Source organism: Rhynchophorus ferrugineus, unplaced genomic scaffold (assembly GCF_030347505.1).
Source record: "Rhynchophorus ferrugineus isolate W39M unplaced genomic scaffold, kcgeb_rfMv2 rfM1, whole genome shotgun sequence".
Taxonomy (NCBI): Eukaryota; Metazoa; Arthropoda; class Insecta; order Coleoptera; family Curculionidae; genus Rhynchophorus; species Rhynchophorus ferrugineus.
Genome location: NW_027472580.1, coordinates 42,765,496 through 42,789,932, shown reverse-complemented (window position 1 = coordinate 42,789,932; position 24,437 = coordinate 42,765,496). Strand labels below are relative to the sequence as shown.

Sequence of the window (24,437 nt, the reverse complement as noted above, 5' to 3'; positions counted from 1 at the left end):
ATTCTTCAGCCATAATCTATTTTTTCACCATCCCTAATCAATGGTTTTCAAAATTGATGAATTTCCTGAATTCATCATGTATAGTTTGCAAAATCCATTTATTAACCCTTTCTAAGGAATAAAATGAATAAAACAATAGGAAATGTAATAATTGAAAATATAGCATGTTTCACACGATGGTGTTCGTTATAGTCAGCACCTGTTCGTCATTCCAAGAAAAAAAGAAATAAAACTTTCAACAAACCTGTTATATTATTGGACCGCACGATTATTCTTTTATTTGGGCCAATAAATTTTAGCCTTATCGATGATGACATGAAAATAAATGGATTTAGCGCGACCAGACAGAGATAGACGATACAAATACGATAAAGGTTAATTATTTAACGTTCGATTACATTTTTTGCTGGATCGCTGCGTTAACCAGTATAATTGCTTTGAAAAAAGTGAATACATGCCTATTTTTCAATGAAGTGTTATAATCTAAACCTGACAAATTGTCGTCATATCTATCAAACAAAAGCGTGACAAAAATTTGACTATACATAGTAGAAAAAACGCTCTTAACACGATAACTAATTATGCTACTGTAGGGACCTTGAGGCATGTCGAATTTTACATCGTGGAATAACGGTCAACAAAGTACCCAGAAATATATTCCCAGATGTTGAAGACGGGCGGGGTGCCAGCAGCGACAACTAGAATACGATAACGAATAGCTGGCAACCCCGAGACGTTTATCTGGGATCTTAGTGAAGGGTATTTTCATTCATTCAGTAACCGACCATCGTTTGGTTCAGACGTGCCACCATCGACTGCCCAAGCCTCGTCTCCAGGTAACACCGCTGCCATCCGTTTTATCTATTTTGCATTTTCCACATTTTTATATTGCTTCAATAAATAACGGTCACATAATGTAAACACCACTAAAAAACGAGGGCAACGAATTGCAAAACTTATTAGGCGAAGATACAGCTCAAACTCTTTCTGGATGTTTAGATGTGAGGGAGAAGATCCAAAATGAGGGAAAATAGCTACCTCACAAATTTGTTGAAAATGCCATTCGAACCGTTTTAACACTGTAGTTTATTTGCTTCAGGCAAAAAGAAAAGTTTTATGTGGCAAATTGTGACTAGCAATGAAAAGCATAATGGTAAGGGCAAACAATTATGTGTTAAAACTAGAAATGTCGAATAGCAGAAGCAAAATTACAAGTCTTGTATGGTAATGCTCAGCAGCACGTTGAAAAATCTGTGAAGGTTGCACTGTCGCAGCTCGAATAGGAAGTTTTTTTCCATCAACAGCCTTCTGACTAACTCTTGTTCACATCGATGCAATTTAGCTTGGTTATCACACGATTTTAAAATGTTGAACAAGTGCCAATATGGATCAATAAATCACTACTAAACCAACATCGTTCATTCGACATATTATCACCATATTTTCAGAAAGATGGGAACAATTTTACTAAATGATCGATTCATATATATTTTACCAATTATTTTTCAATAAAGGTCCTTTTAAAGTAAAAAATAAATGTACTACAGATTTGTATTAATATAATATAACATATATAAGAACTAGAGAAAATGATAATTTCTTGATTTTCTGTTGATGGATTTCTAATTATTTTTAATAAAAGAGTGATAATTAAAAAAAAATTACTACGATATCCAATAAAAATAGTAGATGTGGAAAAAATGTTTTATAAAAAATCATATTTGCCTAAAGGAAGTTTAAGTTTCTGATATTATCCATTCTATTTTAAAAATAATTGTTTGCTTTGAAGCGAGATAGTCACGAAATATCTAATTGCAATAGTGTTTTTTATATAATCTTAAATCTTTGAGGTCTTAAAAGAGCAATACTCAAAAAATACAACTGATAAAGCTTATAAATATTTAATTTCATTTTGTGGTTTATAATTGAGTGTTACTCGATTGTTAATTATATATTAAAAATCGATCGTTATAACAGGTCAATTGAAAAGTCCGCGGCCTGACACATAGATGGCGCTACTAGAATTAAATCTATATGTTTTTTAGTTAGCCCTAACCCTCAAAAGATGCTTGTATAAATTTGAAAGCTGTCGGATCATTAGTTTGTGAATTATAGCATTTTGAGTGAAGCAACTTTTGTTATTGTGATAAAAATGGATAAAAAGGAATTTTGCGTGCTGATAAAATATTGCTTTTTGAAAAACAACGACGAATTGATGATTCGGAGCAGTGTTTGAAAATGATCAAGCGTAATAAACCCGAGTTTTTGCGTCGATAGGTGACAATGGATGAAATATGGCTCCATCATTTCACTCCGAAGTCCAATCGACAGTCATCCGAGTGGACTACACACGATGAACCCGTGGGAAAGCGTGGGAAAACGCAACAGTCGGCTGGCAAAGTTATGGCGACGTCTGTATTTTGGGATGTGCATATAATAATTTTCATTAACTACCTTGAAAAAGGAAAGACTATTACCTAGCGTTATTGGGCCGTTTTAAGGACGAAATCGCCGAAAAACGGCCGCATTTGAAGAAAGAGAAAGTGCTACGTCACCAAGAGAATGCACCGTGTCACATGTCAGTGAAAACGATGGCAAAAATCAATGAATTGGGCTTCGAATTGCTTCCTCATCTACCGTGTTCTCCATATCTGGCCCCCAGCGACTATTTCCTGTTCTCAGATCTCAAAAGAATGCTCGCTGGAAAGAAATTTTCGTCGAATGAAGAGGTGATCGCCGATACTGAGCCCTATTTTGAAGCAAAGGACTTCAAGGGACAAATCGTACTACAAAAATGGTATCGAAAAGTTGGAGGGTCGCTATAATCGGTGTATTACCCTTGAAGGCAATTATGTTGAATAAAAAAACTAATTTTGCCAAAAAAATGTATTTTACTATGGTAGGCCGGGGACTTTTCAATTGAACTGTTATATCAAAAATATATCATAAATCGATTATAGCAACCGAGATATTTTGTGACATACATTATATATAATTGGATTTCCCTATCACGTCAGTTTTCCTGTCACCCGCTTCAGTGGCTGTTTCGTTGTCAAACCCTATTTCATTTTTTCTACGGTGACTGAAAACTCACTGTCTTGTTGGATATTACGTCTTCGGTGTCAAGGTATCAGTCATCTTTAGTGTACAATATAACATGATTATAAATATTCTAACATATTCAGGATATTCTGTATAGAAATCTGTTTTTTAAATCAAACATCACTGAAATCAAACGATCAAAATAAAGATATAAAAATGTCTAAATTTGCTTTGAATTGCTTACAGAAACCGAAATTGATTATGTACGATCTACAATAAACGAATTAGATATGCACGAATGTGGCGAGATATATTACTTTATTGCTTCACAACTGTTATATTGCTGATATCCTATCATAAAAAGCCTGTATTTATACGAAAAGTAAACAAACAAATATTACATGGTTTGAAATATTTAGATCATCAGCCCAAAAATATGCTTTATATACTATTCAGTGTAAAATAATAACAAAAACATTTTGTCTGGTTTTGGATTGGATTTATTAATTTTATTTTTATGGTATCTTACATTAGATATGCCCCGTACAATATTAATTTCCGCATTATTTTTTTTATATATATTTTAAAGTCTTCTTTTACCAACTATGGGTTTATCTTTACTGGGCCTAAAGTTTAACGTGGGCTCCGAACCACGGTCCTCAGCATTAAGCCTACCGACTGGCGAGTGACCAACTTTAGAAATTATCCCAGAAGACATCCGGTCTTACCCAGCCTGGTTACTGGCGTGACTGGGGTCATTTTCCTTGTCGAATTTTACACTCTGCCTCAGCAGGATTCGAACCCGCGGCTATCGCAACAAAAATTTTACTCATTTCATGTTAATTCTTGGATACATTTGTAAATCCTACCTAATTAACATAATATTAATAGCTTTATTAATGATATCTATAAACACATATTATTTAAAATGTATTATTTTGCAAATTTAAATATTACCCCATTATTAAATTACGTTGTATTTAAACTAAAATATTTCTAATCTAATATTTCTATGTCAGTAGTAAAATATTCAAACAAAATTAAACTATATTTTATATCATGTGAGTCGTTTAATCACTATAAATGAGACTAGAAAGCAGATTTTTCATTTCCAAGGACTTAATACTCTATTAATAATCTATTATAGTAGGATTGCGAACGAAATGCATTTCTTGAAAACTTCTTTACTACATTAATGTCAAATATTTTCCATTAGACTGTAAAATCAGCTCAGCTTTGAGTGAAATTTCACTTATTTGTGCAAAATTCAAAAAACTACACGTGTATATTTCGACAGAAAGTGATTTTGTGATAAAAAAATCCTGATATATGATGTAATAATATAATTTTTTCATTTCAACCTCTCCTATTCCTATTTCCAATAAAATAAATAATATTTGAATTTATCTGGCCACCTTGAAATTTGTGTCCGTTGTTTTCTTTTTGCTATATGTATTCACATTGTTAATACGTTTGTATGCTTACATAAGTAACCATATCTATATAAAAAGAAATCTGTTGCCGAAACACTTCGATGATTGGATTGCAGCAAACCAACCGTTTTTTGGCGCAGTATTGCCATGTTGCTAAAAAGATGGAAAATATTTATAGAAAATGGTATAAAATATTATTAATTTATATCTAATTACTTTTTAAGTCCTATCCACATTACTCTCTGTTTTATATTAGTATTCTTACTATATTGACTATCTTTTATTCTGTGGTTCATAATATTTTTATTTCTGCTATTTTTTGTTCATCTTCGTCTAGTTTTGTCATGTATATTTCTTCCCTATGTATATTGTATATTCTTATTTTAGTCGTTTCTAAAATTTTATTTACCTAGAGCGTCTGCATTTATTCCAATTAAATTATTGGTTTTGGCATACTCTGGTCAAGTAAAGAAGCTTGAATTTGAAAAATTGAAATATTAAATCAAGTAAAATTATTCTCGGTAATTATTACCAATTACAATTATTATGTTTTAACTAGTATCGGAAACTATCGACTGAAAACAGTCGAACTAGTCGATAATCAAAATAGTAGTAATTCAGTTAGAGGCATGCTTCAACTGTTTTTCTATTCCTGATAACACATGTAGGAATTCCTTCCCGTATTTTGACAGAAGAAAGGACGGAGATAATTGTTTGATTCTCTGTGCTGTATAGATGTTAATTTTAAATATTTGGAAAGCAACGATATAATATAGTACATTAATTGGTTTATTCCTATTTCATTGCAACAGGTGCTTACGAATGTTTATTTCTACCGTAGCGTAAGTGAAACGGAGATGTACGTATTCCTTCTCGAATTTTCTTTGGGAAAGAAAATCAGAGACATAATTGCTGGATTATATAATATCCAAAAGGGCAGTTGAATTTTGGATAATGTTATAATTATATCGTAAATAATAATTATTTTTTTAAAATATATTTTAAAGTATCCTTTTTACCAACGACGGTTTATATGGACTGGCACATCTATTTAACGTGGGCTCCGAACCACGGTCCTCGGCATTAAGCCTACCGAGTGGCGAGTGACCAACTTAGAAATCATCTCAGAAGACATCTGGTCTTACCCAGCCTGGTTACTGGCGTGACTAGGACCATTTTCCTTGTTGGATTTTGCACTCTTGCCTAGGACTATCACAAATATTAAGCAATTACAGACATAAATTTACGACCATGCTCCAGCAGGATTCGAACCCGCGACTATCGCAACAGTAAGTGGATCGTCCTGACGCCTTTACCACTGCGCCAACCAAGCCGGCTAAAATTATATTTATATTTAAAAATTTTGTAAAGAGGAATGGATTAAAAATAAATATTTGTATCGTATTTTCCAGATCAATATTTATCAACTATTTAACTACCGCCTTTTTTTAATAAAATTTCGTTGTCAGAAATATTTCAAGATTGTTAATCGTTGAATCTTTAGTGAAAAAAATTTTAACATTCAAAGGGTTTGAACAAATATCGGGAGACTTAGAAAATCGAAAAAGTCAATAAAAAATGGACCTCAAAGTTGGCAAGATAACATAAATGCAATAAAAATTATTTTACCATTTATCAATCAAAATGTTCTTTTTACCTCATTACATTATAGTAATAAATAATAAAAGTCATAAAGGCAGCTATATTAATATACGTTGTTATTTACTCATGAAATTACAAACAAAACATACAACCATATATTTACAAATAAGCATAAAATCAGCACATTTTTTTCAAGGTCTTGGTTAGGATGGCAAAACGAGGACGTTAAAATTCAATCGAAAAAACTAGGAGTGATGGCCACTGAAAAAAATATCGATATTTTAAAAAATATCGATATATCGTTTTCGATATTTTCAAAAAAATATTTAAAATTAAAATTAAATACCAACTTTGAAATTATATTTAATTTATTTTGAAAAAATATCGATATATCGGCCAAAAAAATATCGGCAGTATTTATATCGATATTTTTTCTGCATCCCTAGAATGAACTATTCACGATTGAATCTAGTCTGGCCGAAATAGACGATAGTAAAAAGTAGTCGATTACTAAACAGTAGATTGTTCCCAATGTTAGTTTTAACATAACATTAAAGGACTACCAAAGATAGGAAGATGGTGAACAAAACTTTCAAAGATGTTTCTACTTTTTTTGAATAGTACTTATATTTACCAAACAATAATTGATTCCTAAAATTACTAGATATATTATTTGAAAAAAATGTTAATATAGATGCAAATTAAGAGAAATGTGTTCATTTATGTTGAAAATGTATGGCAAATTTTAAATGCAATAAACTACAATAATTCAATACCATTATCCTTGAGAAATATTAATATGAAGTACTACCAGTATTTTTTAAGTAACAATTTCTTACTGTACCCTACCGATATTTAAAATAACAGAAAGGGCGACAGTTTAAACGCTTTAGAAGCACCAGACTTTTGAACTCTTTTTTATAGGGCATAGCCGTTCAGGACCAGAGCACCAGAATTGTAGCTTTCACCATTTATTACTCGGTTGGACATTTTATGACGATAAAAAACGACAATTTCGTGTCGATTGATGAAGTCGGAGGGACATGAACATTAACGATCGTTACCATTCTCCTGTTTCAGGTGGGTTTGTCTCTGTGTATGGTGGTTGGCTCGAGCTGGTTTCTCGTGGACGCAAGAAAAACTGCGAGGATTGTCGTCGGCGTTGCATGTGTGCGCTTGGGGTTGTCCGGCGATGCAGACCGTGGCCGCACTCGTGCGTAGAGACGTCGATTCGGATGAATTAACAGGTGAGTTCACGTTTGATTATAATCAGTTTCCATAACAATAATCATTTTTATACTTTTGCACACACTTATTACTTCAATATAATATAATTTTGTTGTGATTTTGACTTGTTTCTAATATAACTATATGCTACGAGGACAGTTTGATAAGTCAGTAACTTTCCAAATTAAATATTTTTTTCCGTCAAAAAGCCCTTTATTTCTCAAAATTATCTTGTTTTAACTAAATACATTTTGCCCAGTTGCTTTCCAATTTTTGTATTCCATCTAAATAATAAATTTTCTCAAAGCCATCAAAATAGGAGTTTTTTGTTTTAGTGATAACCTCTTCATTCAATCAAAATATCTTACCACCCAGCCATTTCTATAAGTTTGGAAACGGGAAATATTCGTCTGTGATCGTTTTAACCTTTTCAGGATAATCAATAGGAATGACACTGCCTACATCCCAAAAATATGTAGCCAACATACATAACTTGGCACTGGAACCCACTGTTTTTATTGTTCCTTGTTTTTTGGTGTTTTGTGATATATTTATGCTTAGGAACGATATAAATCTCATTCGGATTGCAGCTGAACATCGTCAAGCACTCTTAGTAGTTTGCGCTGATAACTTTTGCATACTCAAATATTCATGTAAAATGTGCGTATTCACGTACTTCTTCGACCCTCTAATATCATTCCATGACTTTATCGACGATTTTTGGTGTAACGACATCTTTTGGGCGACATGAACTTTTCAGCTATTGAAATTGATGGTGCAAAATCCTCAGAATATTTTATCGCAAATAAACAACAATACAATATATAACACAAACAAAATGGCGCGCTTTGCTCAAAATCTCGCAGCTGTCTAATAACAGATGGCACTTGAGGGTAGCAGTGATGCATTTAAAGATCACTGACTGACCTGATCTGTGACTGACTTATCAAACTGCCCCCGTAAAATAGTAATGCTTTATTTACTATTGCAATAACAATGTTATCGTTCTGTTTCTAGTTACAAATTAACGTAGATAGTTTTTTTTGTCAAGTATTGAGTATTTATTTTAAAAAACGAACTCTTATCTATTCAAAATATAGTCAGTTACTAGATGCGACTTTTTCCCATGTCTATATCAAAGTTACTACGAGATATTGCACGTGCTCTAAACGAGTAATAATCAGAAGAAGCGACGTGCGGAAAATAACATTGGTAAGGTTTCTAATTTAACTGTTTCCAATTAGGTTTTCATAGATTTTTGCACCATGTCAAATCTTCATCTTGCGAAATTACTTGTTCACATTTGTTCTGCTTTTTAAAAAGTTCAAAATTTAAATAGCGGGTAGTAATTTTATCTTAATAGTATTCATAAAGTCCAGATCTATAATTTAGACCCATACTTACTTAACATAGATGTACTTTCACTGATGCACTTTCCATTTTTCGATTGTTGTAGAATGGTTATAATATTTTATGTGTACGCAATCTCACTTGTTTTTCGTAAACCTTTTAATTTCTTTGCTACCCATTGATACCCTTAGGTCTTGTCTTCATTTCTACTAATATGACATGGGGCATTAACTTTGATGGGAATAACTTTGTTTTGATAAGTTCGTGGGTCGTGTTTGTACACCGTAAGATCACAACCGTTTGTTATGAAGTGATTAATCGGATTGTCGTCCATGCAACAAACATATTTATTGGGCCTCATACAAAGTTCAGCTTGTTTCTTCTTGAACTAGGTATCCAGTGTCATGGCCAAATATTTTATTGTGTTCGCATACGAAATTACTCTAGAACCAATTATCATTGGCAAGGAATCTTTGTTTTATGAAACTTACATGTGCAGACTTCATAGAAATTAATTTTATTCGCAATTTCGCAATCCTCCCAGTAATGTTATCTACAGATTTTAACTTGATCACATTTATGCTCAGAAAATGGATTTGTCCTACAGTACTCAAGCCCAATTCATGAGGTATTAACCTCATATTACTCTTTCCAACTATCTACATAATCAATAACACATAGCATATTTACAGCATGTCTTAAAGATAATGAATTGATTTAAAGATTTTTAGTTTTTTAACACAAAATGTATCTATTGACAAAGATATTTGAAGACTAACCGCAATAGACGATAGTTTACTGAAAGTTCATATATTTGGTTGACTAGAATTTTTTCATTCATATTTTCACAACTAGCCAATCATATTCTATATCTTGTTCACTCCCCCGCAATCTCTCACGGTAGGTTCTGAAAAGGGGAATTACGTTGAATTAGAGATATATTACGGAGCACCAATACTAGTTCACCGTTTCATCTAGAATCTGAATGACTTCCTATCAGTAACTTACAACCGTAATCAAATATAGCATAACTAAAGGTGCCTAAGAATTAATTTATGCAGCAATTGTTATCTAGAAATTACATCGACTAGTGTAAAATATTTTGGATGTAAAGTTTTTATTAGCAATAAACAAGCTGGAAATAAGAAGACCGCATGCGACGCTAATCATCCGACACACCAATCACCTAACAAGTATTTTATAATTATAGGTTTAGTTAGATTTATCCATATTTATCATAATCACACATGCGCACAAATAAGACGCAACGTTCCCATCATTTACCCGATGCATAATTATCAACCAATACCTAGGAAAAGCATCACCAGTTACGAGAAACGTCATTAATGTAATCACAATAACACTCCGATTAGTAAATAACGCTGCATCGATTCGTCGACCAATTTATCCACGTCCAAGCTGTGGGCCGCGTAAAATAACTAATTGAATCGGACCGCGAGACTTCCGAGAATGCATATAAAACAGTTTTTATGCGCGTCAACCCCGCCATTACGGCTTGACTCGCCGGGCATCGTTAAGCTCTTATGCTCTTAGGCGTGTACCTTTTTGGCCTTTTTTTAATTTATCACGTGCGCGGTTACGAGGGTTGTTCAAAAACAATTTTACTTCAATTAGACACTGATTCGTTAATATTTTGTTATTTCCCCCGATTATATTAACACATGGATTGAAAAATCCCGGGCGTAACAAAGAAAACGTGTTTTTGTTCAAAATTGTCTTTATTCATCAACGTAATCTCCATCAAGAACCACACAATCATTTCAGTGCCGCTCTTGTAGAACGATTTATCTTTTGCCTCATTCGAGCGAAATTTCTTACCGGTGAACATTTTTTAAGGTCTGCGAACAACCAGTAGCCGCTGGGAGACAAATCTGGCGAATACGTTAGATGATTGAGTTGATGAATGATTGAGCCATTTGATTGACTTGCGACACGGTGCGTTGTCTTGATGAAACCATTTTTTTTCTTTGTCTTCGGCGTTCAAACGCTTCAATAATGCTATAAAATATTCATTGTTGATGGTATTTCTATTTTCAAGATAGTCGATGAATTTTACACCACACACATCCCAAAATACTGAGGTCATAACCTTTCCATCCGATTGTTGTGCATTGAGATTGGGCGCTTTGAACGAGGCTCACCAGTTGCTGTTCACTCAGATGACGATCATTTAAATTCCGAAGGGAAGTGATGGATCCACGTTTCATCCATTTTCATATATCGACGCAAAAATTCCGGTCGTTACGTTTAAACATGACCAAACACTGCTCAGTATCGTCAACACGTTCTTGTTTCTAGTCAACAGTGAGCAAACGCGGCACCCACTTTGAACAGACCTTTATCATAGTCAAATGATTATGCAATATAAAACCAACCCGTTCTTTTCATATCTTTACGATGCTAGATAACTCACGCAACTTCACTTTTCGGTCAGTCAAAACGATTTTGGACGTCCACTGCGCTCTGCACCATCGATATCTCTATGAGCACGTTTGAAGTCAGTAAACCAACGTTTTATTGTGGTTTCTGATAGAGCAGAGTGCTTATAACACTTTTCAAACATTGCTTCGCTTAAATGGTATTTTTCCCATCAAGAAGCAGTGTAAAATTAAAACACGAAATTGTTTTTGATCCATTGTTTTGAAAATAACAAAAGTAATGGCACAATTAACATACACTATTAGCACATTAGCACACACTATTAGCATAATAACTCACAAACCTATGAGTAGAATATCATGAAATTATAACTGCTTTCTTTTGAAGGTTAGTATTAGACTTTTCATGTGTTAATATAACTGTAAAATTCGACGATTTTGACATTTCTCAACATAAAATTACAGTTTTCCATTTAGTATTAGTGTTTACTGGTACTACTAACCACGGAATGCTCAAAATTGGGTTTTCGGCATTCGTTATTTATATTGTTTAATTTGAAGAAATCTGCTATCAAGGCCCAACAAACATTCTTAGAAACGTATAATGATGCTTCTCTGTCATTTCGAAGAGGCCAGATGACTGTAATAAAGAATCATAATATTATTGATTTATAAAAATATACTACAGAGAAATTATTAAAAGTGGGATTAGTAAGATTTTACCAGGAATAACTTCACCATGTTAAGTCAAACACATCAGAAGCCCTACGAAACATTGAACAAAATATTTACCATTTCCTATCATTTCCGGATTCCAATATTATTTAAAGTTTTTATATCTTATTATCTTTATAAGTTATATCTTATGTATACTGCTGACCTACCGACCTCAAGAAACACTTTTGTTGCAACATATGCTGACGATACAGCGGTTTTATCATCACACTAGGATCCAATATCAGCCACAAGAAACCTCCAACTTCATCTTAAGAAAGTCGAATTATGGTTGAAAACGTGGCGTATCAAAGCAAATGGGACAAAATCTACCCATATGACATTCACCCTTTATAGAAGAACATGTCCCTCAGTAAAATTAAATAATCATGAACTTCCGCAAGCAGACAACGTTAAATATCTGGGAATGCATTTTGATCGACATTTGACATGGAAAAAACATATAGTGACAAAACGCAAACAGCTTGGGCTTAAACTAAACCAAATGTATTGGCTGATAGGGCGTAAATCTAAGTTATCATTAGATAACAAGGTTTTGCTGTATAAGTCAATACTTAGGCCCATTTGGATGTATGGTATTGAACTGTGGGGTACTACTAGCAAATCTAACATAGATATCCTTCTGAGGTTCCAGAGTAAAGTGCTGCGAGTCATTGTCGATGCCCCATATTACGTGTCCAACAAACTGATTCAACGCGATATCCCCATAGAACCCAAAACGAGTGTGATTCGAAGTGCTACTGCGAAGTACTCTGAACATCTATTGGTAGAGACTATTAGTAGAATAAGTTAGGAAAGACTTTAAAATAAGTTAGAATAGTATCTAGAATAATATTTAGATTATAAATTGTACAGCAGATCACTTACTTAAGTGATCTTCTAGATGTTAGGATGGTTATATTATATAACGGAAATCATACACTAATACTTATTGCCCACGGGCAGATTGTTGACGTTCTAACAGATTAATAAAAAAATTTAAAGGTTTAGTGTATTTTGATACTTTTAAAAATGTATTAAAAATATTGATATTTTTCTCGCCGACTGACACCCCTAGTCTAACTTCTTACAGTATTTTTACAATAATTTCCAAAATCAAAATAAATTGCGAATAAGTTTTTATTTCGACAAAGGGTTCACAATAAGACGAAATATTTAGTTTTCATACGCTTAGTACGACATCAGTCATAAATAATGAAGAGACCCAGGGACTTAAATCATCACTTAATTAACTAGCCCACACATCTCAGCCAGTTTCAATGTGACAAAACTAAAAGCCGAAACACTGATTTTTATCGCATACCTTTCACCCCACGAACACTATGCCAATTCGATACGTTGCATTTTTGCTCGGACAGGGCCACATTTCTTCTCTCGCGACATTTCAATGAGACATTCCGACCGTTCTGATTGTTTCCTATACTCCCCGACGACCGTCGGACGTCGCGGATGGCCACGATCACCGTTTTACGATCTTCTTGCATCTTTTGTTTTCGGCAAAACGAACGAGACGACAATAGAGTATCGGCGAAAACAAAAGGACGGATTTGCATACGATTCGGGCTCGTTAAAAGTGGCGCGACGACATGGGCAGGTAGAGAGGACGGTGCTTGTTAATCGAGAGGACGCATTGCCGTCTGCCGGCAACTGTTTGAATTAAAATTAAGGGGTGGTTCTCCGCATAACAAAGTACTTAAACGGAGGTGCGATGAATAGTAATTGAATTACCGCCGGCATGTTCCGATTGAATAAGCAGTAGTCGTTTGAACAGTAACATACTGACCCAAGCGGATGTTCTGATCTATTAGTTGCTTGCATGTATTTTGACCAGCGATATCTATAGGTGAAAATGCAAAAAAAAACAATGTCAACAACTCGCTTTGACACTTCCCTACATAAAATAATAGTTTTACCTTTAGAATTATTGAGTTATTTAGTGTATAAAGACGCTAATCATGGAACGCTCAAAATGACACTTCCGACAGTCATTATTTTTATTAAAACTCATTAAACATTTTTAGAAACTTATGGTAATGCTGCTTCATCATATCTCAATTATCGGTTTTGGTTTCAACTATTTAGAAGTCGTGATTTTGATGTCAGTAGCAAAGAAGGAGGATAATGAATTATAAGGCTTATTAGACCAAAGTTCAGCTCAAACTATTAGAGAGCTTAACAGGTGATCAGTCAACTGTTTCCATACGACATGCATGCGATGAGAAATATCAAAGGAAGAGAAAATAGTTACTCCACGAATTGATTGAAAATACCATTTTGAACCGCTTCAACATCAGGATTTCATTGCTTGTTGCGCAAAAATTGTGACCGTTTTTTTTAAATTAATATATTGTTACTAGTCGTTTCCGTCTAACCTACAATTTGTCTTTATGATAACTTAAATTTAGGTTTTTTTTGAGTCTGTGTCCTGTTCTGGTGGTATCCAATAGTTGTAATATTTCAATATTCGTGTGAGTTTCACCTGACGTTCATCGACGTTCCACCTGACTGAGTGAGACGTATTTGAAATAAACGCTGAAGTCGCAGAACACAACTGATCGAATCAGGACTATCTTATACAAGATCTGATGGAGATTGATTACCTTAACATTTCTGAAGGGACCTCTGAAGCTGAAGATTCCACCTAAACTTTCGGTCGAAGAAAAAATCGACCTAGGTGGCTTGATACGACCATGGAATGGGCGCGTTCTCGATTTAAGATGCGAGATGTGCGGTGCAAAACGCCTCTTATAGAAGAAGATTGGTTTTGTGAGGGTTGATTTGCAACCTCCTGAATTTTAACCGCTGGACCGTCTCATCGAGCTGCTTCTGAAGTCTATCCTGGGTACACACTGCTACTCTCGAATGAGAAGCGATGTAGGCAGTACCTCTGCGTAGAATGTTGCTTCAACTTAGGTTTTTAGTCGACGTTTGACTTTTACAGATTAAAGACGTGTTCGGAGAGACGGTCAGTGAAACGAAACAAAATCTGTGTCACAAATGCGGCGTTAAAAAAAAAGTCTAACAATAACATTTTAAAGACTGGTGAAAAAGTGAAAGTGCGATCGGAAAACAAGGTCGGTACAGTAGAAGATAAATGCAAAATGCCATAAAACCTTAAGGGTTGAAAACTCAACATCTGGCCCACAAAATGCAGCGTAGGATAATTTGAAACATAAAAATAACAGTATTATTTCAACAATATATAAAAAAATATGGAGAACACTGCACAAAAAACAGATAAAATGGAAATATCGACATCAGGCGTATCACATATTGCAGTTTTGAATGTAGAGAACACAACTAGAACTCAGAACGAACAAGCACTCTACAATGCGTGGATGAACGAAAAGTCGGCGCGGGAGAGTCTTGAGTCTACTTATTTAAATTATTTTAAGTTATGGTATTAGTTAAATTTTTGCAAATTCTATATAAAAAGACCCATTATATTACACAAAAAAGTTATCGGTCCATAATCGCGACCTCTCAACACAAATAACTTGACGTAAACCATCCATAAGTCTTTCAAATGAAATTTATAAATAACACCACAACTTTTACGTCTTACTATTTTTTGATCACAGTAGCATATTTTCACTATTGTGTTAGTGGGCAAATATCCCCAATAAACTTATTTTTGTGTTAATGGTATACCTAGTTTAATTTTAGGAAAATAAAGTTATAGAAATGTTATGAATATGACTTTGTATAAGAAAATTTAATTGATGCCGTTAACAACGATTGTGTCGTTTAGAATTCGATTGAAATAAAATTATTGTTTGGATTATTAACATTAAATATATTTAAGTAATATACCACAACAAAGTATTGTTGAACTGTTTTTCTACTGCAATTCTTCGGGAAATAAATTCGGAAAGTATCTGAATAATTTCCTATGAAACAGGATAATATTTCTTGGAATATCCGTTAATTTCATTTATTCTTGCACAATATCCGTTAATTGCTTCAATGATGTCAAAATGTCAATGATGTCATCACTCCCCATAATGGTTCAATTGTATTGAGGTACTGGCCGGGGAAGATGTTTGATGATATTTTGATACTCCTCACACCAAGATTTAACCTTTTTGGTTGTGTATATGGGCGCAGTATCATTATGCTTAGAATATGCCATTGTTTGGAGTTTAATTAGTAGGCATAGTAAGTCTTAATTATTGAGGAAGTGGAGATATTCATTCGCAGTACTACAGACAGTGATGTGAGTGATAAAGCCTGTTAAATGTCACGATATGTTCCCCTAAATCGGAAGCAAAACGAAGAAGGAAGTAACGGAGGCTCCCCGATGCTTGACTGCAGAAAGCAGGCAGTCCGAATAAGCCTATGAGCCGGACTGCCAAAATGCAACAAAATCTACAATATTGCATAATGTTTGTATTGTTCCGTCTATCCCCTTTAAAAAAGAATTAAATGAAAAATTACATATTACTATATGACAGTTAAACTTCACACATTTGTATAGATCATACGTCCAATTCAATGCCATAATTAATTATCTTTAAATTGTAAACTTAAAATTGTGTTTATCATCATAGCAGTCAAACAAATGACTATTACGATGCCGTTTAACTGACGATAACGGATAACGTAATTCTTAGACTACTGAAAGTTATTGACTGAAGAATGCCACTTCTTTATAAAGTAGAGTGGTCATTTTTACCATGATTGGACGCACATTTTTGTACTTCCTACGCCCGTGTTGATTAATTAGTTTAGTTTATTATCCTGTCAATACGTGACAGTTATCACAGCACCGCCCACAAGTTTCTTAACTTAACCGCAACACCTATTTGTCAGAAACATTATAACAGATTAATTGAAAAGTCCCCGGCCTACCATAGTAAAACACATTTTTTTGGTAAAATTAGTTTTTTATATTCAACATAATTCCTTTCAAGGGTGATATGCTGCATATAGCTCTTCATTCGACGAAAATTTCTTCCCAGTGAGCATTCTTTTGAGATATGAAAATAGGAAATGGTCGCTGGAGGCCAGATCTGGAAAATACAGTGGAAGAGGAAGCAATTCGTAGCCCAATTCATTGATTTTTGCCATCGTTTTCACTGACTTGTGACACGGTGCATTGGTTTGGTGAAGCAGCACTTTCTTTTTATTCGAATGCCGTCGTTTTTCGGCGATTTCGTCCTTCAAACGGTCCAATAACGCTATATAATAGTCGCTGTTAATGGTCCTTCCTTTGTCAAGGTAATCAATGAAAATTATTCCATGCGCATCCCAAAATACAGACGCCGTAACCTTGCCACCCGACTGTTTTCCCACGCTTTGGAGCAGGTTCATCATGTGCAGTCCACTCGGTTGACTTTCGATTGGACTTCGGAATGAAATGAAGGAGCTATGTTTCATCCATTGTCACATATCGACGCAAAAACTCAGGTTTATTACACTTGATCATCCTCAAACACTGCTCCGAATCATCAACTCGTCGTTGTTTTTGGTCAAAAGTGAGCTCGCGCGGCACACACTTTGCACAGAGCTTTCCCATATCCAAATATTCGTGAATGATATGCTGTATACGTTCAGTTGATATCTTTAGAGTATCTGCTATTTCATTCAATTTCAATTTACGGCCATTCAAAATCATTTTGTGGATTTCAATCCTTGATGGTTGATTTTCCTGAGGCATTGTCTAGAACCACGGCATCAAGCCAAGTTTTTGCTTCAACTGTACTTTTCCTTGAAGAAGCAATATTTTATCAATACGCGAAATTCCTTTTTATCCATTTTTTTCACAATAACAAAAATTGCTTCACTCAAAATGCTATAATTCACAAACTAATGATCCGACAGCTGTCAAATTTATAAACGCATCTTTTGAGGGTTAGAGCTAACTAAAAATTGATGGATATATTTATGTGTCAGGCCTTTTCAATTGACCTATTAAATATACTGGGAGCTCGTACTAGTCTACACCGCTATACAAAACAAGACGCCACCAGTAGTTATAATTAATTTTTTGTTGTGAAACATAATATCGACATATTTGATTATACAGCAACAACATAATTTAGTAATATTGGTGATTCTCCTTATTGGTGAACACTTAAATTTATTAAATCCTTTGAATGTTACCAATTATAGACTGGTAGAATCTTAATTGTCATTTTCCGATTTTTAACATATGTGAAAAAGATTACAAAAATACATTAAATTTGGGTTTTAAAATGATTTTTCATCGTGTTGTTCCATGATGAAGCTATTGATATCAGAATCAGAATCAGAATTATGGGCGATAACCTGATTTCTTTTTTACGATAATGCAGCTTCTCACGCAATATTGGTTCTTCACGAAATTTTTGTTAAAAATCGGATCATGTCATGTTGTTTGCCTGTTGAGCTGGTTATTTCCTAAACTCAACGATGGCGTTTTGGGTCAATTAAGAAGATAAAAACCGAATTGAAGAGGGTTTTAGAGAATATAACAATTAGCTTGAACGGATATAAATGGGATTAGTTAACAACTTAACTTAATAACAATGAAACAAACAATTAAAGATAATGCTAACTTAAGCTATACACAGAGAGTTTCATCAGAGAAATGGTCACGAATACATTTTAAGACCCTGAAAATGAAGAATTTGACGCAAATCGGAGAACATAGTGGAAGACGTACGAAGACGCAATATTTGAGCAAGTTTCGTGTCAAAAGCTCACAAAACCGCATTAGCATTTACTATTTAGTTTACTAGTAATGGACCTACTCATAGTATTTATTAGATTCTTGCATGTATTCATATCATTTTGTTATTTTAAAAAGGCACCATTTTCTACATATTTCGAACGAAGTTGGCTTAGCAGCGATTCAATCATCAATCCATTTTCGCATTTCGTTGGCATTTCGAAACTGCCTGTGCCATCTAATTTGTGCTACATTGAATTGCAAAATTAGTAATAAGAAGGTACTGTGATTGGTTAACAGGTTCGATGCGGCAGAACATCCCATTCGAGCTGCAGCAGTGTACGCTTCACAACTCCTCTTCAATGTGCGGATGAGGCATGCGAAAGGGTGACTTAGCACTCATAACTCGCTGCTAGTCTTTTTTCAACATTATATCGTTCATTTCGTTGAATTGGCGTCGGTAAACATTAGCAGTAATAATTTCATTCGGTTTTAGCAGCTCATAATACACTACACCATGCTGATCTCTCCATATACAGAGCAATACTTTATTACCATAATTATAATTAATTTGATTCCGGTTAATTGAATGAATCATTTAACTTAAAAAACTGTTTTATTTAAGAGACGACTTGTTGATCGGCGATACTGAGGGTCTATTAGAAAACAGACCAACCCATCTCAGTCGCTCACCATTTAGGTAGTTTTAGAAACAGTTGGTCAGATAGTCAAGGCCGTATTACATAAGCCAAAATGGTTATTTCAGATTGCTCAACTTGTTAAGGAGCTTCACATTCATACTTTGAAATCTTTAGAAATTTTTCAAAAGAAGGAGTTCCACATGAATTGAAACGAATAACGCGGCTTTTTTTGTGTAGTTGAGTTATTGTGTCTAATTACCACTTTACATACGACAAAGATATGATTATATATATGATAATGTTCATACAGAAGTTACGACACTGATCAAAATTTTCTTGAAAACGCTTGGAAATTTTACGGCACGAGATAAAGACGACATCCTGTTTAAGCAACATTTCAAATTATTATTTTAAAATAATATATTCAAAGGACAATCAAAGATTTGACATCTCTGTATTTGAAGATGTAATGATTCGATAACCCTAAAAGAAAAAGAATTCCTCCGAGAAAGTTTAGTAAAAATACTGACCAGTATTGCATCAAAATACGTCTCAGTTCCAGCGATATCCTCTTCATTCGAGCGAAATTTCTTACGGTGGATGCAAGGGCAATTCTAAATTCAATTCATGTAATTTTTGCCATTATTTTGATTGACTTGTGTCACGGTGTATTGTCCTCGTTTTGATTCTGAAGTGATCGATCCATGTTTCATGCATTGTCGCATATCTACACAAAAATTCCTGTTTGTTACATTTAAACATGACCAAACACTGCTCAGGATCATCAACACGTTCTTGTTTTTGATCAACAGTGAGGAAACACGGCACCCACTTTAAACAGAGCTTTCTCATAGTCAAATGCTCATGTAACATAAAACCAACACGTTCTTTTGATATCTTTACGATGTTAATTAACTCACACAATGTCACCTTTCGATCATTCAAAACGATTTTGTGGATTTTTTGATGTTTTCTGATGTTACCACCTCATTTGGATGTCCACTGCGTTCTGCATCATTGGTGTCTCTACGACCACATTTGAAGTGAGCAAACTAACGTTCTATCGTCGTGTCTGATGGAGCAAAGTCCTTATGGCACTTTTCAAGCCATTGCCTCGCTTGAACGGCATTTTTATCATCAAGAAGCAGTGTAAAATTAAAACACGAAATTGTTCTTTCTTGTTTTGAAAATAACAAATGTAGTGTCAATCTTAGCACAATAACTCACAAACTTATGTGTAGAATCTCATGAAATTTTAATAGATTTCTTTTGAAGGTTAGTACTAACTGAAAAACTGGCGACATCTATATGTTAGGCCTGGGACTTTTCAGTGCAATGATCCCAATCACGCCAGTAACCAGGCTGGGTAAGACCGGATGTTTTCTGGGATGGTCTGTAAGTTCTGGTCGCTGGCCAATCGGTAGACTTAATGCCGAGGACCGTGGTTCGGAGCCCACGTTATAGACTGTAGGTCCAGTCCAAATAAACCCTTGTTGGTAAAAAGCAGACATTCAAATAAAAAATAAATAATTGACCAATTTTAATAAAACTTATTTTTAAAACTTAATAGTTATTTAGAAAACGGAAAGATATCTTCGACATCACCTGTATCATCCATCCGGATTGTGGGATAAAAATGAAGCTTTGTAAAACAGCATTCCAATGGGGCACCTCATTTATTCCACCACGGGGCGACACGAATACATTAAAGTGTTGATTTTATAAATATTAAATATCTCTCGTTTAAACGAAGAATGTACAGACCGCGGGCTGCAGCTTGTAAAAATCAAGCCTGTTTTAAATTTACTGCTTTCTCGACTCGTTTCGAACGGAAAATAAATGTTCCATAAATGCCTGCAACATGACAAATAAGATGTTGAGAACTTACCCCAATTATCGATTTATTTAAATTAGGAAGTCAATTAATTTTAATGGCATTAATTTAATGGTTTGGCAAGTATAAAACTTGCTAAAACACAAAACTTGTTTTGTAAAAAATTATATCGCTAGCTACTGTTAAGAATTTGGCTGCGGAACAGGAGAGAAACTTTATTTTCATTGATGCTCTCTTATATTTTTCGAATAACTACTCGAGACAAACTACAACGCCCTCTACTAGTTATTCGTCTTCTTTTCTACAGGAATAGCCTCATTTATCACAAGAATTTAATTCTGGAGAATCATGGCATGCGCACAAATTATATATATAGGTACATTTGAAGAATATAATATAAATAGAATAAATTATCTTATATTTCTGTTGAGACATATTCGTTATAAATATTTACTATTTATAATAATAATATGAATGAATAAGAATAAGTAATATGAAGAACTTTTTGTAAATGTCTTAATTGTTTTAATGTTAATATAATAATTATTAATGAATAAATGTTAATTTATAAATATCAAAATAATTTTGAAAGGAAAAAAGAGAAAATAAAATAATATGTAATTATTTATCAATATATAAACATTACAATAAACCAATAACCTTAAAAATATATTCATTGCTGATACACAAAGCGACAAACTAGTTATTACATATAATCAAAATACATTAAATTTGGGGTCTGAAACTAAAGAAACGATTGTCATAAAATTTTAACAGGTGTCATTTGTTTTTAATTTTTATATCAATAGATAATGTAATAGGAAGAATCTTTTATAAATATATTTATTTTTAAAGGAATAAAGAGAAAATAAAACACTATGTAAGATAACAAATATAATTTATTTATCAATATATAAAGAGATATAAATAATCAAGACCTACTAGAGCCCTTACCAACTGGCAACTTCGCAAATTCAGGCGGAAATTGCCGAAGATTACCGAACGCTAACTGGGACCATCTAGAAATATTATCAATAGCAATATATATGCAATATATCTAGAAAACTTATCAATAATAAAGTAGACCAGTAAATAAAATTGAGCAAATACGATTGGAGGCCAATCTAAGAAATAATAAATACAACTGTCGTGTTCCTTCAAACAGCTTCCCACAACAAATAAATTAAGTAACTAACGAAGTCAGACATTTTGTTCTATATATCCACGATTCGTCAAGTGTTCGTAGTCGTAGTAAGTAAGTAGTCGTTTTCTCAGTTTGATTCTGTTTCTCAAGATATGATGTAAGTTTCTATAAAGGTTCTATAAGGATAATTTAGAAATTTGTAGAATATGTTTTTATTGATCCAAAACCACTTTATTCAGATATAGGTGTATATCCTTTGAACTGATTTTAGGCTGATATTTTTTTCAGAAAAGATACCGTACCAATAGTTGTTTTTTGCAAGTAATAAGTATCTTATTTTTCAAAATGTTCCATAAAATAACATTTCCAATTACTCCATAATTAACAATGATACTAATTTAAGTTATATCACTATTAAAACTAACACGTTTTTATTATCTAGGTTTTAATACTTCAAACAATCCAATTATATGTTTCTTATTGCAGGTACTTGTTTTATCGGCAATAAAAATATGTCGACACTCCTGTATCTAGTTCTGTTGCCCTACTTTGTGTACTTCGTTGCTGGTTCCTTCACACTGACCATCGGTTGGATCATAGTTCTTAAGAAGCCAAAAGTATCTTCAAGTGCTGTATCAGTTCCGCTAACACAAGGGCCTCCCAGAAAAGAACGAGATTTTTTAGGAGCCCTCGCATCATTATACGCAGTTTCAACTTTCTGTGTAATGGCTAGTTTTTATATTGAGTACGAAAATAGGTAAATTTATTTTTGTATATCCAAAATCACTACGTTAATATTAATTATTTTTCAGAGAGAAATGGATGAAGGGAGAACAAAGACCATCAATATGGTTCTTCCTTTTTTTGCGATACTTTATGTCGCTATTTGTAGGAGTTAGTTCAATCTTTTGGATTTGGTCTACAAAATCTGCTCAGGTTTGGAGGTCAGTTTTGAAACGTTTAGGTCCACGCTCTCAACCCAGTAAAAATCCGCCAACAGTTCTTAGGTATATTTTACTTACATTTATTTATAAGATTTTTATAATACTAATCGTTATGAATATTTTAAATAAAAATTATTATAACTTAATTTCAGGTATCCATTATCTCACCATTCTGGTATGATGGTTTCTAACACAAACATGAATAGTGTCTCAAGACAGAGTAGCAGAGTACACACTCATAGAAAATCTACCAGAACTCATCATTTAAGAAGCGGCGGTGAAACTATTATTTAAAATCATTGCCAAAATATTTCCGAATGTACATAACATATGTACTATAATTAGTACAATACTTGTACAATTTAAGATTTACTGATAATTTGTAAAATATAATGTTTAATGTTATTCTTTTAATTTTTAAGATTTTTTGTATATAAATTTACAATATATCATTTGCTACAGTTATTTATAATCAAATAATACATGAAATTAAACAATTGCATTTTAATTTATAAATATATTTTAGACTCAATTGTTTAATTTAACTTGTGTATATATTCAGGTTTCTCCCAATATAAACTGGGACTTGTATATTGTTTAAAAACCTAATGAAGCAGTATTTTCAAATAAATGTACTTAATTTATATAGGAGAGGTTTACATAGACTTTTAATTACATATGGGTTTTAAAATATGATCATAATTAAGTCAGATACAATATGAGTTCATTTTGGTCTTTGTACTGATATTCTGTATATGAATTTATTTTATTTAAAGTGCCATTGTGTGTTTGTACATTTTGTGTAATGCTTCTTGTTATGCTAAGCTATGAATGTTGTAAAATTTGTGATATATGTTTTAATATTTTGTACAATAAAATCAAATTTATTTATTTGTTTGTTTTTTCTTTCACTTGTTTTTTATATCACAAAAAGCAATGTATGTAGTCGCCATTCTGAAAAACAATCCAAATTTAATTCTTTGTCATTCTTGAGTTCACTCACATGTTCACTAATTTCCAAATTCAATTCTATTTGCACATCACTATCAATCAATACCCAGATAATATAAAATTATCTTATGTACTGCTACGAACGTCGCGATAGACACTGTATGATTATCCGGCGAAAAGGTAACATGAATTGGCCACAGAAATCGTTGACAATCGATCGATCGATTTGACTCTAGGTTTATAATAAAGGTTTATTCAAATAACCGGCAATAGACCCTTTATACCAACATTTTTTTTTGGCCTGAAACCGGGTTGGGGAATCGCATTATGGATACCTAGTCAGGAAGACCCGCGAGTGCTAGTTGGATTAGATTATTTGAAGACTACCTCTGGGCTACACACTAAACCTCACCCGACTGATCCCATAACAGCTCGCGAACTTGAGTTAATCGTTATGATCGAGACGATTCGAATTATGAGCAT

The 24,437-nt window shown here is 33.5% G+C and overlaps 1 protein-coding gene across 1 annotated transcript in view; it reads left to right on the top strand.

Moving 5' to 3' along the window:
* The window catches only part of LOC143197553 (frizzled-4), an 82,833-nt gene extending 58,939 nt beyond the window's left edge, over positions 1–23,894 (top strand). Inside the window, exons 4-7 of the mRNA XM_076406099.1 lie at positions 7,158–7,324; positions 22,546–22,816; positions 22,872–23,066; positions 23,156–23,894. Coding sequence (XP_076262214.1) covers positions 7,158–7,324; positions 22,546–22,816; positions 22,872–23,066; positions 23,156–23,297 — 775 coding nt within the window. The 3' untranslated portion in view covers positions 23,298–23,894. The remainder of the gene's footprint in view (positions 1–7,157; positions 7,325–22,545; positions 22,817–22,871; positions 23,067–23,155) is intronic.
* The last annotated feature ends 543 nt before the right edge of the window (positions 23,895–24,437 follow it).